Source organism: Oncorhynchus tshawytscha, linkage group LG34 (assembly GCF_018296145.1).
Source record: "Oncorhynchus tshawytscha isolate Ot180627B linkage group LG34, Otsh_v2.0, whole genome shotgun sequence".
Taxonomy (NCBI): domain Eukaryota; kingdom Metazoa; phylum Chordata; class Actinopteri; order Salmoniformes; family Salmonidae; genus Oncorhynchus; species Oncorhynchus tshawytscha.
This window is the reverse complement of record NC_056462.1, coordinates 8591686-8605622: the sequence shown is the minus strand read 5'-3', so window position 1 is coordinate 8605622 and position 13937 is coordinate 8591686. Positions and strand designations below refer to the sequence as shown.

Here is a 13937-nt window from a genome sequence, read left to right as displayed (position 1 = left end):
ATGAATGGGCAAGACAAAAGATTTAAGTGCCTTTGAACGGGGTATGGTAGTAGGTGCCAGGTGCACCGGTTTGAGTGTGTCAAGAACTGCAACGCTGCTGGGGTTTTCACGCTCAACAGTTTCCCTTGTGTACCACCCAAAGGACATCAAGCCAACTTGACACAACTGTGGGAAATATTGGAGTCAACATGGTCCAGCATCCCTGTGGAACGCTTTCGACACCTTGTAGAGTCCACGCCCAGACCGACTGAGGCTGTTCTGAGGGCAAAAGGGGGTCAAACTCATAAGGTGCTCCTAATATTTTGTACACTCAGTGTATATTAAAAGTTTGTTCACAAGTGTATTGGTCACTGATGGAGAAACTGATCTAGGACCATCTCTTAGTGGCTGTCTCTATGAGGGTGGGCTGACTGAATCAGTACTTACACCCGGCAGATGTGATGACTTGTCATCATGGCAAGTTAGGATCGATTATGTTAAATTATTACTTGAGTTACACAGTAAAGGGAGTTGCAGCATTCCCCCCTCCCCTTTTTTCAGTTACACTGGTAGAAATGCTCTTAGTTGAATGTGTCTGCAACCCAAAAAGTGTACTAAGAATTCACTGTCATCACTGTAGCCTATCAAAGCCCAAGAAAAAGCATGAAGACAAACGACTTTTCCTGCCTGTTGAAAGGTCCTATGAGATTATTCCTTAATGAACACTCCTTCGGGTATTGTTGCTATGTGGCCGGGTATCAGGGGTGTCAGGGGAGCACTGATGACTAAATTCAATATCCTATCATTAAATCCATGTAAAATAAACAATATATATTATATATGAAGGATGGATGAGGGGGATTACGTGCCCCCTCAGATTCAAAGAGCATGTCGCTCCTGATTAGGTATATTACTGTATGGTCAAAAGGGACAACTATGGTGTGTACAAAAACCCATCCCGTATGAACTACTGCTGAATATGACTGTTCTCCTTGCCCTAGCCTGGCTGTTGTTTCTTCTCTACAGTATTTGCTTGAGTATTGAGTATGTTTTTGTTAGATAGTTCACATTATTGTTGTTTTTTTGTTCATGGATAAATCGGGTTTGAAAGTATTGTGTACTGTGATATTTGTATTGTTTTTACGCTTCTGGGCCTATGCACCAAACCACGTATAACACCGCCCTCTGGGGGAGGTTGAGAATTATAACACCGCCCTCTAGGGGAAGGTTGAGATCACTACATAATTCCAGTCAGCCAGACCCCCAATGAGACTTGTGCCATGACGGGATCAACAGCTGCTGCCAAAGTAAGAAGCTTTGGTCCGTTTGGATTGGTAGCGGACTTGATATTTCAATACCCAAATATTGATAACTTTTTTTAGTTGCATCCTATGTTAATATTTATTGTAAAATAACCTATCCCTCTCAAATAATGTGTTTAATTTCTCTAAGAACAAGACATACCTCCCAAAGCATTGGGAGAAAAAAAAAAACAATTGTGTCTGTGAACCAGTTTTATTCATTCTCAAGCAGAACATACATGATGGTCCTTTATTGCTGATAGCATTCCATTCTGATTACCAACATAACATTCTTACAACCAACCCACAACCAATTACAACAGAATTATCAAGCATTATTACCCTCCTCATTCTTTTAACAGTTCTTCGCAAATTCCCGACTTTGACCAACCTTCTGGCAGTCCAGTGGGAAAATAGCAGATTTCCCTTTTTATTCAGGTGATGGAAAAGCTAGCCCTCCAGTCGTCACAGATTTTGTAATAGCTTTAGAAATCATGGCTAAAAAGAAATAAATGTTATCGCAAATCCTGATAGCGTTGCTGTTTAATTCCGGTTTAATATCGAAGCATAACGTTTTAAGTGGCACTGCTACACCATGGTTATCCTCCCCGTCCAAAAACTGTAAATGAAATTCCTGAATGCATTTTTATAACCATTATTACATCATACCTTATGATAATTTAAACACATTCAAAATCAGAGTTATTGCCATATATTTTTGCGTGACTAAGAGAGGAAAAAAGGATATTGTACATATTCACAACTTGACTTGACAAAATGGCATGCAAAGACATAAGGTACACAGAATTTGAATATAAAATTGAGTTTAGACCTACGCCATGACCATATGGCTACACCGGGCAAGACATGACGACACAGTATGTGGACATATATACGTACTTACGTGTGTGCAAACATTTTCACATAAACCTCATAGACAAAAACCAAACATTACCCTAACATCATGATATGATTCTTCAAACGTCCTATAAAGATAAAATATGGCTTATAGTGTTATTCTCTGATGTTTTTGTTTTTAGACAGACGCACGGTACGATTATTTTTCATGTATCATTTTTTTCCAACCAACCTAAAACAGGTGAAGCGAGGAATGTTTTTTTTTTATGTTAATTTCCGGTGCTAACTCTCCGCTGCAGGGGGGCAGAAAAGTAATCTAAAACTCTCACCTAGAAGATACCGTAACAACCTAATGTAACTCCCAACAACGTTGTTGCTCGGCTACTTCTTCAACATGTCTTGGAGAGGACCAGGGAGGTATTTCATGACCGTGTCCATGATGCTTTCCTCTTCGTCATCATCGTCTCCGCAGCCCTTGGGCACGGACGATTTGGGACGGGTCAGACTGCCCTCTGCAGACTGCTCCATAGCAGCCTGGGCCTCGGCCTCAGCCTCCTCCCTCTTCTTAATTCCGTACTGGAAAAACAACATGATACTAGCATTATGGTAACGTTAATATTATTGTGTCAGACTGCCCTCAGGAGAAAACGGAGTGCAACGTTATAATAACATTAACCCCGAAAATACACTTCTTATGAACGCCACGTGGTTAGGAGGGAGGTGGGGAGTGATACAGGAATTGTCTCCCTCTTTTAATGACTCTGTCTCAGTATGTGTATTCCATGTATCCGATACTGTCTGGACCAAATGAGTATAACATGTTGTCTTTGTAGAAGTTGATTGATTGATGCCAGCAAGCATTTGGCCACCCTTGATCAAACAATTATAAAATAATTAGCAAATCAGCTTTGAGCTGAGCTCAACTGTGAGTTATCCTAGTGCAGCGAAACACCCTGCAAGGGAGGCCAGTTTGGATTTGGCTTCAGACCAATCAAAAAACACAATTTTCAGATAAACGTTTCTGGTCTGCTTGTGTTGATGTCCTGCAGTAGCTCGCTTGCTAAATTGGCCCTTTCCTAAGCCATGGATGGAGATGGGGATTTTGACTTGTGGTTTTGACTTAATTCTCTGCACAGGCCAATAATTATGAAGGAGATTCAAATCTAACCATAAATTAATGTTGTACCACTGGCCTGAGATGATTGAAGTTCAATATGAGTCTAAATGTAGCCTAGTAATCTAACTAGCTAGCTAACTTAGCTGGTTCATTGTTGCTCATGCGAGGAAGTCAGGCTAGCAAGCATTTTAGCTATGTAGGCCATGACAACAAAAACTAAAAGCGTGCTGTAGGACAGAGCCAAAGACCGTTTTGCCAACATGAAAGAGAGGATGATGGCATTGGTGTTCAACTAGTCTCCAAGAAGGGTGAGTAATAATTTTAAAAAGGGTTTTACTTGTGCACGCACACACAGACACACACACAGAAGTCAGTACTATGGACAGCCACATGATGTTGTTTACGTTGAAATGGGGCTGGAATAGCTGAGTTCCTGTTGTCTTTGTGCTGACTTGCTGTAACTCTTGTAGTTCTAAATCAGTAGTTGTTTAGTAAACTGTCAAACATGAACTTGCTTGACCATGCTGCAGGAGATAACTGTGTGTGTGCAGGAGATAAACAGCGGGAGATAACTGTGTGTATGTAATATTTGCTTTGTGGGCTTCACTGGACAGATTTTGTTGATGAAACAAGCGTATGTGTGTAGTTGAATTTATTCCGCCACTGTGTGACTTGTCTTTTTGTTGTCACGACCTGATTGCATATCCCGGTGGCGTATGATCCCGGTGGCGTATGATCCCGGTGGCGTATGATCCCGGTGGCGTATGATCCCGGTGGCGTATGATCGAATGGGTTAGAGAGCAAACAACGCAATTATCACATCTGTCGTAATCTGTTTTTTTTTTTTTACTGCCTTGGCTTCCTCAGCTACTGGTAAAAGCTCATGTAGTTTTTTATGAGGTCACCTTCTCACCAACTGCACCATGCAGCCATCACCTGCATTGTGGGAGGCACTATTTGTCAACCAATCACTAGGGTGTTTTTGTTTTTACCCGTGTGAACGTGGCCCAGAATTTGACTGAAACAGGAACACACTTTGCCAGGATTTCTAAAGCTACATGGGATACAAATGAAAGTGATATTTGAGACCGCTCTCTAACCAATTCATTGTGCAAACATTATGTTTTCAGTGTGCGTGTGTGTGATATGGGGGAATATTATTTTGACATTTATACCGATAAAAAAAAAAAAAAATACAATAGCAACAATGTTGACACTGCAATGTTGATATTTGCCTTGCAGTTGGATAACCGCCACAGTTGTCCCACTCTCGGGCTATTGCAAATGCCCCCCCGACTTGACTCGCCGACTTTTGTCTACAGCCGGCTTCGTTAGGCTTACCGCACGAACACACCCATTCTGTTCTAATGCTGTAATGCTACTACTCACGTTACTGGGGTCTGTGACCTCGATGCTGATTGCATGTTAGCTGTAATTCAATCAAAGTCACTGACTGGAACGGGCCTCGGGGGTTAGACCAAAATAACAGACATTGTGCACTCACTGTGCTAGGAGAATGCGTGGCATGTCATCTTGTGCAACAAAAAGAAACGCAAAAATGGAAAAGATGTATTAAAACTCGCTCTCTTTTACTGCGCAAAGCAGAATGTTGTTTTTGGATCATCTTCTGCCAATCCGCCGAAGGTTTTTGAACGAACTACTGGGAGGGAAGTGTAGGCTTTCGTTCCAACCCTGCAGTAACACACCTGATTCAGCTAGGCAAGGTCCAGACTGAAGACCTCGATTATTTGATTTAGGTGTATTACTGCAACAAACTGCACACCCTGTGGAACCCTGGATAAGGGCTATTCCAGGGCTATATATTACAGGACATTGAGGATAGGATTCAATACCAAATGTGGTGTGAGCCATTGTTGTACGGTAGACCTACGTAATAACATGTTACAAAAATCTATTTTCGAACTTGAATAACAGAAACTTGGAGATGTGATGTCACCCACTGTTGGAAGTAAGAGAGAGTTTTGTGCGTGTGTGTGGTGTGTGTGACAGAGAGGGTGAAAACACAAATCTGTGCTAATTAATGCATCTCTCAGAACAGAAACCCAACTCTCCTTCCTCTGACATATTGTGCACAGCTGTTACTAGCGCCCTTGTGCTTTTTGGGTTATTTTTAGGATCTGTCAAAAAAAGATGCATTTTCGTTATTCCTTCCAAAAACAGAGCTGTTACAACTCTTCTCCTCTGCCTCTCCCAGTCTCTTAGAAATATGTCTTTATTTGTGTTTTACTACACTCATAGGAAGAAAAAAAAGGTGCCATCTAGGTTCTTTGGCTGTCCCCATAGGAGAACACTTTAAAGAACCCTTCTTGCTTTCAGGTAGAACCCTTTAGGTTCTAGGTAGAACCCTTTTGAGTTCCATGTAGAACCCTTTCCACAGAGGGTTCTACATGGAACCCAAAAGAGTTCTACGTGGAACCAAAAAGGGTTCTCCTATCGGGACAACCAAAGAACCCTTTTGGAGCCATTTTTCGAAGAGTGTAGGGCAGTGCTACCAAGCAGACATCAACCTTGATATTATAGTCCATTGAGAGAATTCAGGAGAGAGCACGACCTTGAGGATGAGGGAGAGGAGAGAGAGGTGAGATGGGGAAGGATGGAGGATAGGGGGGAGGGGGCTAGAAGGCTGAGGTCATCCTGTCTTTGGCTGCCTCTGCCGTTCTGCTTTTCAGAGTCTTTATTCCCTAGCTGTTATCTTCCTGCACTGTGGTGGCTAGTGGTTTCATAGCAACCTCCGCTAGCAACCATGCAGCAACAGTGCATTAGGCAGCTCAAGAGGAGCACCGCGTTAAATATGTTGCATCATGGGAAATGTAGTCCTTCCGGTGGCCAGATATGAGTAAACATTATTTTACAATAGTTTCTCTTTTCTTTCATTTAAAAATGAGCTTCAATTTTTGCTGAGCGCCTCGAGCGAGCCGCGTCGTGTATGAAACGCTTTTAAAAGTGAAAACAATCTGTGCTCAACTTCCCAAAAAATAGGGGGGGGCGTGCCATGAAAAGGGAAAATGGTTTCGTTGGAGGGCAGCCAAAAAACAAGGCCTTAGAAGAACGCATCCTCCCGTGTCCTCCCGATGCTGTCAAGCGAGTGAACAGTGGCCTCGACTGCAGCTCCATTAGCTGACCCCTGCTCTCACTGGGGCCTCTGCCAGTGTGGAAACAGGATAGCTAGCAGCTCTATACCGTCGGGCCAAACGTCAGGCCAAACTCACTTTCACTTCCCTTACAGTAATTCCAATGTTTTTTTTCTTTGTGTATTTAGGCTGTTTGAGAAGGTTTGACTCCTAAGCAACCTGCCCACAAGTGCAATAAGCCAACAAAGCTACTTTACTAGGTCAAAGCTGTGTGTTGTAACATCTTGATAAGAGTATGGGTGAAATAGGCCTTGTGAATTTACTTTATTTTTTCATCATTCTTATTTTTCAATAAGAACTAGGGCCCGGGAGTTTTTCCAGCTCAGGTCAAGAGGCGAAGAAAAAACTCAGGGCCCAACATGCACTAAAATTGCCAGTTGATAGAAAGGTAGTGTGTATAACTGTTCAACGTCACATGTATTGCTTATCATTTCATTTACCTTGTCTCTGATGCCTTGTCGCATTGACTCCCTTTCTACCTCCATCTTTGCATATTTGTCTTTCCTCTCCTCCTCCTGCTGCCTCAGAGCCTCTTGTCTTTCTTCCTCTTTCTTCTCTGCATCGGGGTCGGGCTCCTCTTTGTCTCCTCCCATCATCTTGCCCACATCAGGTGGCCCCCCTGGGTGACACAGAGACAAAGGGCTTGTTCGACAGTGCAGCCGACCGCAGACTGACTGACAAATCACCTTGCATCATAAACAACTACCCATTATTATTTTGTAGATCAGTCAGTCGCCATTTACCCACAAAGCATCATGGTTTGACGCTCTCGGACACGGCCATTGACAACTGTCAGACAGGCCTGCTTACTTACTTTTAACGTAGACTGTAATATTGTAGAGTAGGCCCAAACAGACCACATTTACACACATTTTTAGTCACAGACACATTATCCAGAGCAACTTTCAATCGACTTACAATCAGTGATGTTGTCACTTTCGAGTTATTCTTTTTTTTGATTACTGGGACAAGGACAAGAACATGGTCCCAGGACTAAAGGAGGTAGCACTCTTGTCATTTTTTCCCCCAGCACAGAATATGTTACTGTTTTGGTGTTCCTCATATAATGAGAAACTATGTTGTGTTCTCCTGTGGATCCATCCATTCGTAACACAAGATTCGTTTTTTTCAACGCAGAGGACTGCTGAATGTCAGGGGGGAAGAAATGTTACGTCACAGTCGCAAGCGTTCCGCCAAATGAGCAGAACTGTTACAGTCCGAGGTATTGCCCGGCTGTGCCTCACGACTGCATGCTTGGTCATGCGAGAGAGGGAGGGGGAGAGAGAAAGAGAGAGCGAGAGCTAGAAAGAGGGAATTCCAGGAGACTGCTGTGTCCCTGGAGCGAGCTGCTAGTCTGTTTTTTTCCTCTTCCTGCTCATCAGCATAAAAAAGAACTGCAGCAAAACAGAGAGAGAGAGAGAGAGAGAGAGAGAGAGAGAGAGAGAGGAGAGAGGGGGGAAAGGGAGAGAGAGAGAGAGAGAGAGAGAGGGGAGAAGAGAGAGAGAGGGAAAGGGAGAGAGAGAGAGAGGGGGAAAGGGAGAGAGAGAGAGAGAGAGAGAGAGAGAGAGAGAAAGAGAGAGAGAGAGGGGAAAGGGAGAGAGAGAGAGAGAGAGAGAGAGAGGGGGAAAGGGAGAGAGAGAGAGAGAGAGAGAGAGAGAGAGAGAGGGGGAAAGGGGGAGAGAGAGAGAGAGAGAGGGGGAAAGGGGAGAGAGAGAGAGAGAGAGAGAGGGGGAAAGGAGAGAGAGAGAGAGAGAGAGAGAGAGAGAGAGAGAGAGAGAGAGAGAGAGAGAGAGAGAGAGAGGGGGGAAAGGGAGAAAAGGGAGACTGCTGCTCCTGTAGTCAGTCGGTCAGGGCTTATTTAGCTGACTGTAAATCTACATTCTCTCTCTGATCAGATAGAATCCAGGTTATATAGCCTGGTTAAACCATACTGAACACCATACACTCACCGGGGAGCACACTCGGCAGAGTGTTCCATCTGGTTTAACCAGGCTATATCCAGTCCAGGTTAGTATCAGCAGTGCTAAAAAGCTGTGCTTAGTAATAGGCAGCATCAACACCTCCCCCCTCTCTCTCTTCTCTCTCTCTCTCTCTCTCTCGCTCTGTCTGTCTTTCTCTCTGTCTCTCTATCTGTGTGTCTCTGTCTCACTGTCAGTCTCTCTCTCTCTCAGTCTTTCTCTCTCTGTCTGTCTCTCTATCTCTCTCTCTCTCCCTGTGTCTCTCTCTCTCTGTGTCTCTCTGAGTTTGTATTGTGAGTTGATATGAGCAGTAGTTATAAATAGCCAGCTCTGGGTCTTGGTGGCGTGTTCTGATGATGACTGCATTGTGTGTTTTCTGTTTCATTGCACATCATGTGCTTTGAAGAGGAAGAAGTGTTTTATGTGGTCGGGCACATTAGATTAAGGATTAAAGAGGGCCCTTTTTATGAAACTGTGTAACTGTGCGTCGTCTCATAAACCATCTTGCTCTCCCTCCTCCCCCTCCTCTCCGTCCTCCTCCTCTTCGTCCTCCCCCGTCATCCCACTCCTCGGCTTTTACAGTTCTACTGTCTCTACCGTTTTGACATTGTTGGGGTAGAATCCATTATTTATAGATTCTGGGCTGTGCACTGGAGGAACTCAAGGTCACACACTCTTGTAGGGAAATTATTTGCTTTGCAGTACAGAGGGAGGGAGTCGGGGAGATACAGGAAGCAGTGAGGGCACCCTCTCCCTGACACAATCTAAGTGTTTTCGAATAATGAGATTAGCTTTGACTTTCAGTCAATTATTGAGCTAGAAGAGCATCTGAAGATGCCTCCGTTCTATTTTCTGTTGAGGAAAGGGAAATAGGCCTCCACTGCGTTGTTCGTTGCCCCTCGGCAGTACAGTACCCTTCACAAGCAGGACAGATTCCCTGCAGGCTCAATAAAACTGTAGGTTTTCTTGGAGGTGAGAAATATGGCTGATTCTCCCCTAGGCTCAATGGAAGTCTAGGTGGAGTGAAGCCCTACCGTTATACTGGATCTTACAACTATCAGAGCTGGTCCCTTCCGATCGGCAGACACCAAAAGGGAAATAGACTAGCTGTAGGAAAAAGAGGTTGTTTTCAGATTGGCTGTTAGGCTTTCATAATCTTGTGTGTTTCAATGTTCCTTTTTTCCTTTTCTTTCCAATGTTTCCCATTGAGCTCCACTATGTGGTTGAGTGTTTTTGGGGTTAATTTGAAGGACTAGGTCTCGGTCTGAGACTGGTCTTGCTCAAGTTCAGATCCTCCTCAGACGAATCTTGAGTTGCTGCCTCGGTCATGATGACACGCCGGGTCTCGGTCTGATCAGGTTTGTGCCAAGTCAGCAATGAGACACACCTTGGCCTAGATTCCATTGAGTGTATGTGTGCTATCATAAAATAGCGTGCACTCTATCCAACTCATACAGTTTCGGCATCCACGGCCTGTATTCACAAAATGTCCCAGAGTGCTGATCTATGATCACATCCCGTCATGGATTTTACAACGGTGGAAACTCTCTCCAGCCAAAATCCGAATGCAGCACGTCTATCCATGATGGGAACGGTGCAAGTGCACACCGACCAGCGGCAGTAGAATGTCTGAAATGGCAGCCTATTACCATATGGTCCTGGTCAAAAGCAGTGTACTATACGTAGAGAATTAGGGTGCCATTTGGGAAACACACTGGGTGACGGAGTCAGTGTGGTGGATTCTGACAGGCGTCTGTCACCAGCTACCTGCAGCTTGATTGTCAGTGTGAAATGTTTTTTTTTTCTTTCTGTCAGGTGACGTAGACATCGTGCAGGGTTCAGAGTTCAGACATATGGAAATCAAGAGATGAGATTTGTGGATGAATGCCATTTATATATATTTAAAACACAATAATAATTAGTTGTTGATTACGTTGTGATTATTTTAAATGATTATTTATTGACTGGTGTATTTAATTCATTGATGTGTCTGTTGAGAAGGTTAAGTTCATCCCTTTGTGCTTTCCTGTCATGACTGTTCCTCTGCATTCAGGCTCTGTTGTTCAAGTGGTCTAAAGGGGGCAGATTAGTTCAAGTTGTTTGTTTAAACGTATTGGCTGACCAGCCACATTATATTTGTGACAGGCATCTCAAAGTGAACTGTAAGAAAAATGAATTTAGTCACATCTGAATGAGTTAAATGAATACAAAAAATACTAGGTTGATATTCCAATTGATAACAGGCCAGATTATATGAGTGTAAAGCAGAATAGCTGTCTGCATCTACAGTCAAACACTTTAATGCTGGTATGTGAAAAGGGGCAATGCTACTGTTTGTTTAAGGATTCGTATCATGGAGACTGGAGAGAGCACGGGGCGATGCAGAAGTTGGTGGTTGGTCCTGCATTTCAATGAGAAATGTCAGCTACCTCTCGCAATCTCGACTCCCCCACACCATTTCTATAGGCTGCACAGCCAGTGCAGCAGAAGCCCCTAACAATGCAGAAGACCCCAGCAAATATGATGAAAAAGTACCACAGATGTACAGTATTATATTTCTCTACACTAGGTGTTCACTTATCACGTTTGACCTTAACATTGTTTATAATATAGTCCACAGCAGTTTTGTCCATACCCATATAATGATAAAGGGACAATATAAGTCTAAATAATATGGATATAGCTTATAGTTTATAACTATATACCTATTCATTAACTTAGCAATAATGAATATAATTGAAAGAATGTCACACGTAATGTCCTTTCCCATCCCGTGTACTGTATATGCTGCATTGCCTTTGAGTGTCCGACACGTAATGGTGCAACGCATTAATCAACTTACCTCCCATAGCTGCCTTCATTACAAAATTCATGATGATGCTTTAAGTCTTGCCTCCCCTCAGATTCACAGTTTCACGTCAGACAGGACAGATGCTGCCCAGGTGCCAGAAGAAAGAAACCTTCGAAATTAAGACAGTAGAGGTTGAGTGGTTATATTGACCCATAACTAACTTTCTCTGTCAATGACAGTGTGGATGCTCCCTCCTTTTAGTTTGCAAAGTGAATGGTGTTGTGATTTACAAACAAGATGCGTTGTTGGCTACACCTCCTCCGGGTAATGCTAACCTCAAATGTATAAACCACTCTATTTTAGGAATTTATTCTGACGGGGTGGATTCCACGGAGAGAGCTCCGTGAAGGTCAGAAAAAGGTCAATTTAGAGCGGTTTTCTTGTGACATATTTTGTGAAAAGGCTATATATTGACGGCACAGGTGTCGTAAATAACCGGCCCAACGTCGGTAACCTGCAATAGCGTAGCCTAGTACGTTTCATGGGGCCAATTAGCTTTCCTATACGGTACTTCAAATGGGAAGAAGCAGCCTCGTGTAAGCATAGGCTACCAGACAAGATATAGCACACCAATGCCGGTAACAGGGTTCATTTGATCAGGGGAAATATATAAGGCTAATCAATTCCTCGAGCCCAAAATCCGCGTTCAATGTCAAACTTTCAATTGTCCGGATTCAGTCATATGGTTCAAAACCCAAATGCACCGCGAGTTGTAGCCTACGACGTCCCAAGTAGGCTAATCATAATCCCAACCCTGGCTAATTTGAAATGAATAGGGCCTACGATCACGTTTTTTTAAAGATATATTTTTTTAAATTCCCGACACATAACCTTGTCTGAACCCACACACAGCTACAAAAGCAACAGCAAAAATCACTTCCTTTCTCGAGCGCGGAGCGATTTCAGCACCATTTTTGGGGGACAGCTCCCAATTCGTCCCACAACGTCAACATCTCTTGTGTCTTGCGATCGGGACATGCGATTACCTTTCCGAGCGCCTTGGATCTCTCGAAATAGCAACGTTATCCTGGCAAAATATGGAAGTTGTCGCGAAATGAAGAGGGTGTGGAGATCCTTAGATGCTCACTTTGAGCATCCCTGCTGTATTTCCCACCGTCTTCCTGGCTTCTGCACAACGACTGCACGCGCGTCAGAGGAGGGAACTGCAGTTGCTGTCTGATGATGAGGAGAGGAGGGTAATCACATGGGAGTTCGACCAACCTTCTCCCAAACGTCCCACGCCTTCACTGACAAAAACCTACTGCAAAACGTCTGCTGCCCCTATTACACAAGATTAGGCTACTAGGTTACACAGTTTGGCAAACTTCCACTTAGATACCACAGATTAGCTATATATATATATATATCTTCAAAAGTCTGACCTAAATGTTTTCGCAAGTAGGGTGAATGCACACTTCAGTTTACGTAGGCTTCTGTAGGTAACTCACGTCATGCACCATTTCAGTAGCTCGTTAATTCATTGGAGTGGATATGTCACAGCGCTTTACATAGTTGGGGGAAACACCTCATCCACCATCAATGTGTAACACCCACCTGGGTGATGCACGGCGACCATTTTTGTGCCATAACGCTCACCGCACATCAGCTAGAGAGGTGAGGAGTGATATATGCCAATTAGGAATGAGGGGGATGATTAAGTGGCCATGATGGAATGGGGCCAGGTTGGTAATTTAGCCATGACACCGGGGTTATCACCCCTACTCTTACAATAAGTGCCATGGGATTTTTAATGACCACAGAGAGTCAGGAGTCTTGTTTAATGTCCCACCTAAAAGACGGCTCCCTACGCAGGACACATTTCCCCTTCCCTGTGGCATTGAGATCTCCTTAGACCAGAGGGAAGTCTGGCCCTCCAACACCACTTCCCGCAGCATCTAGTCTCCCATCCAGGGGCGACCAGGACCGACCCTGTTTAGCTTCAGAGGCAAGCCAGCATTGAAATGCAGGGTGAAATGCTGCTGCATACGCGGTTTTCATGTCACGCTGGAAATCCGAAATGGATATATATATTTTTATTTTATTTTTTTATCAACAAAAAAGGCGTAGATTGTTCTTCATTCACCACTGATTCGGGAATATAACATTTTCATAGTCATGGCATGCTTGGTTCAATAGCTATTGTCGAGATTTTTAAAAACGAATTTCCACTGAATATCCCATATAAAACGAAATATAAAACAAGGTCATGTTCTTGTCAAGCATCCAGTTACCCCGACATGTAATAGTAATGGTAATTTCCCTGTATTTTCCTCCAGTCAATGTGACTGTGACAACCTGCATGAAAACAACACTATATGAGACCAGTATGAATTTGGTTAATGCTTAAAAGCCACTGTCAAATATAGCGAATGGATGGAAGGCACTTCAGCGAATGTTTGGCACAACTCTTCATTTACATTCCCCACCAGGCTCCAAAGCTGTTCAGAAAACTATTTAAAATGTCATGAACCGTTTCTTCACCTTACCTTTATCCTACTCTTATCTGAAACGGAATAAGTGTGTCTTCTTTGTGTTGATACATGGGGTTTGGTTAGGTACATTAATTCCACATTTCGAAAAGGATGCACAGGGTCAACAAGTGTGTTTTTCATTTCTATTGTCTGCGGTCGGTTATTTGAAACCATTCCGTTTATAAGTCAAATGAGCGTCAAAATAAAATGCATGACAATTCATTTTGATGCATTGGTGCATCTCATTTCA

The 13937-nt window shown here is 43.4% G+C and overlaps 1 protein-coding gene across 1 annotated transcript; it reads right to left on the bottom strand.

Moving 5' to 3' along the window:
- Positions 1-1478: 1478 nt before the first annotated feature.
- LOC112231843 (complexin-1) lies at positions 1479-12446 on the bottom strand. Its single transcript, XM_024398643.2, has 4 exons — positions 12203-12446; positions 11208-11325; positions 6848-7026; positions 1479-2714 (listed from the first exon to the last, which is right to left on the bottom strand). Exons 2-4 carry the CDS (start codon positions 11236-11238, stop codon positions 2520-2522), a joined length of 405 nt encoding a protein of 134 aa, XP_024254411.1. The 5' UTR covers positions 11239-11325; positions 12203-12446; the 3' UTR covers positions 1479-2519.
- Positions 12447-13937: the final 1491 nt, after the last annotated feature.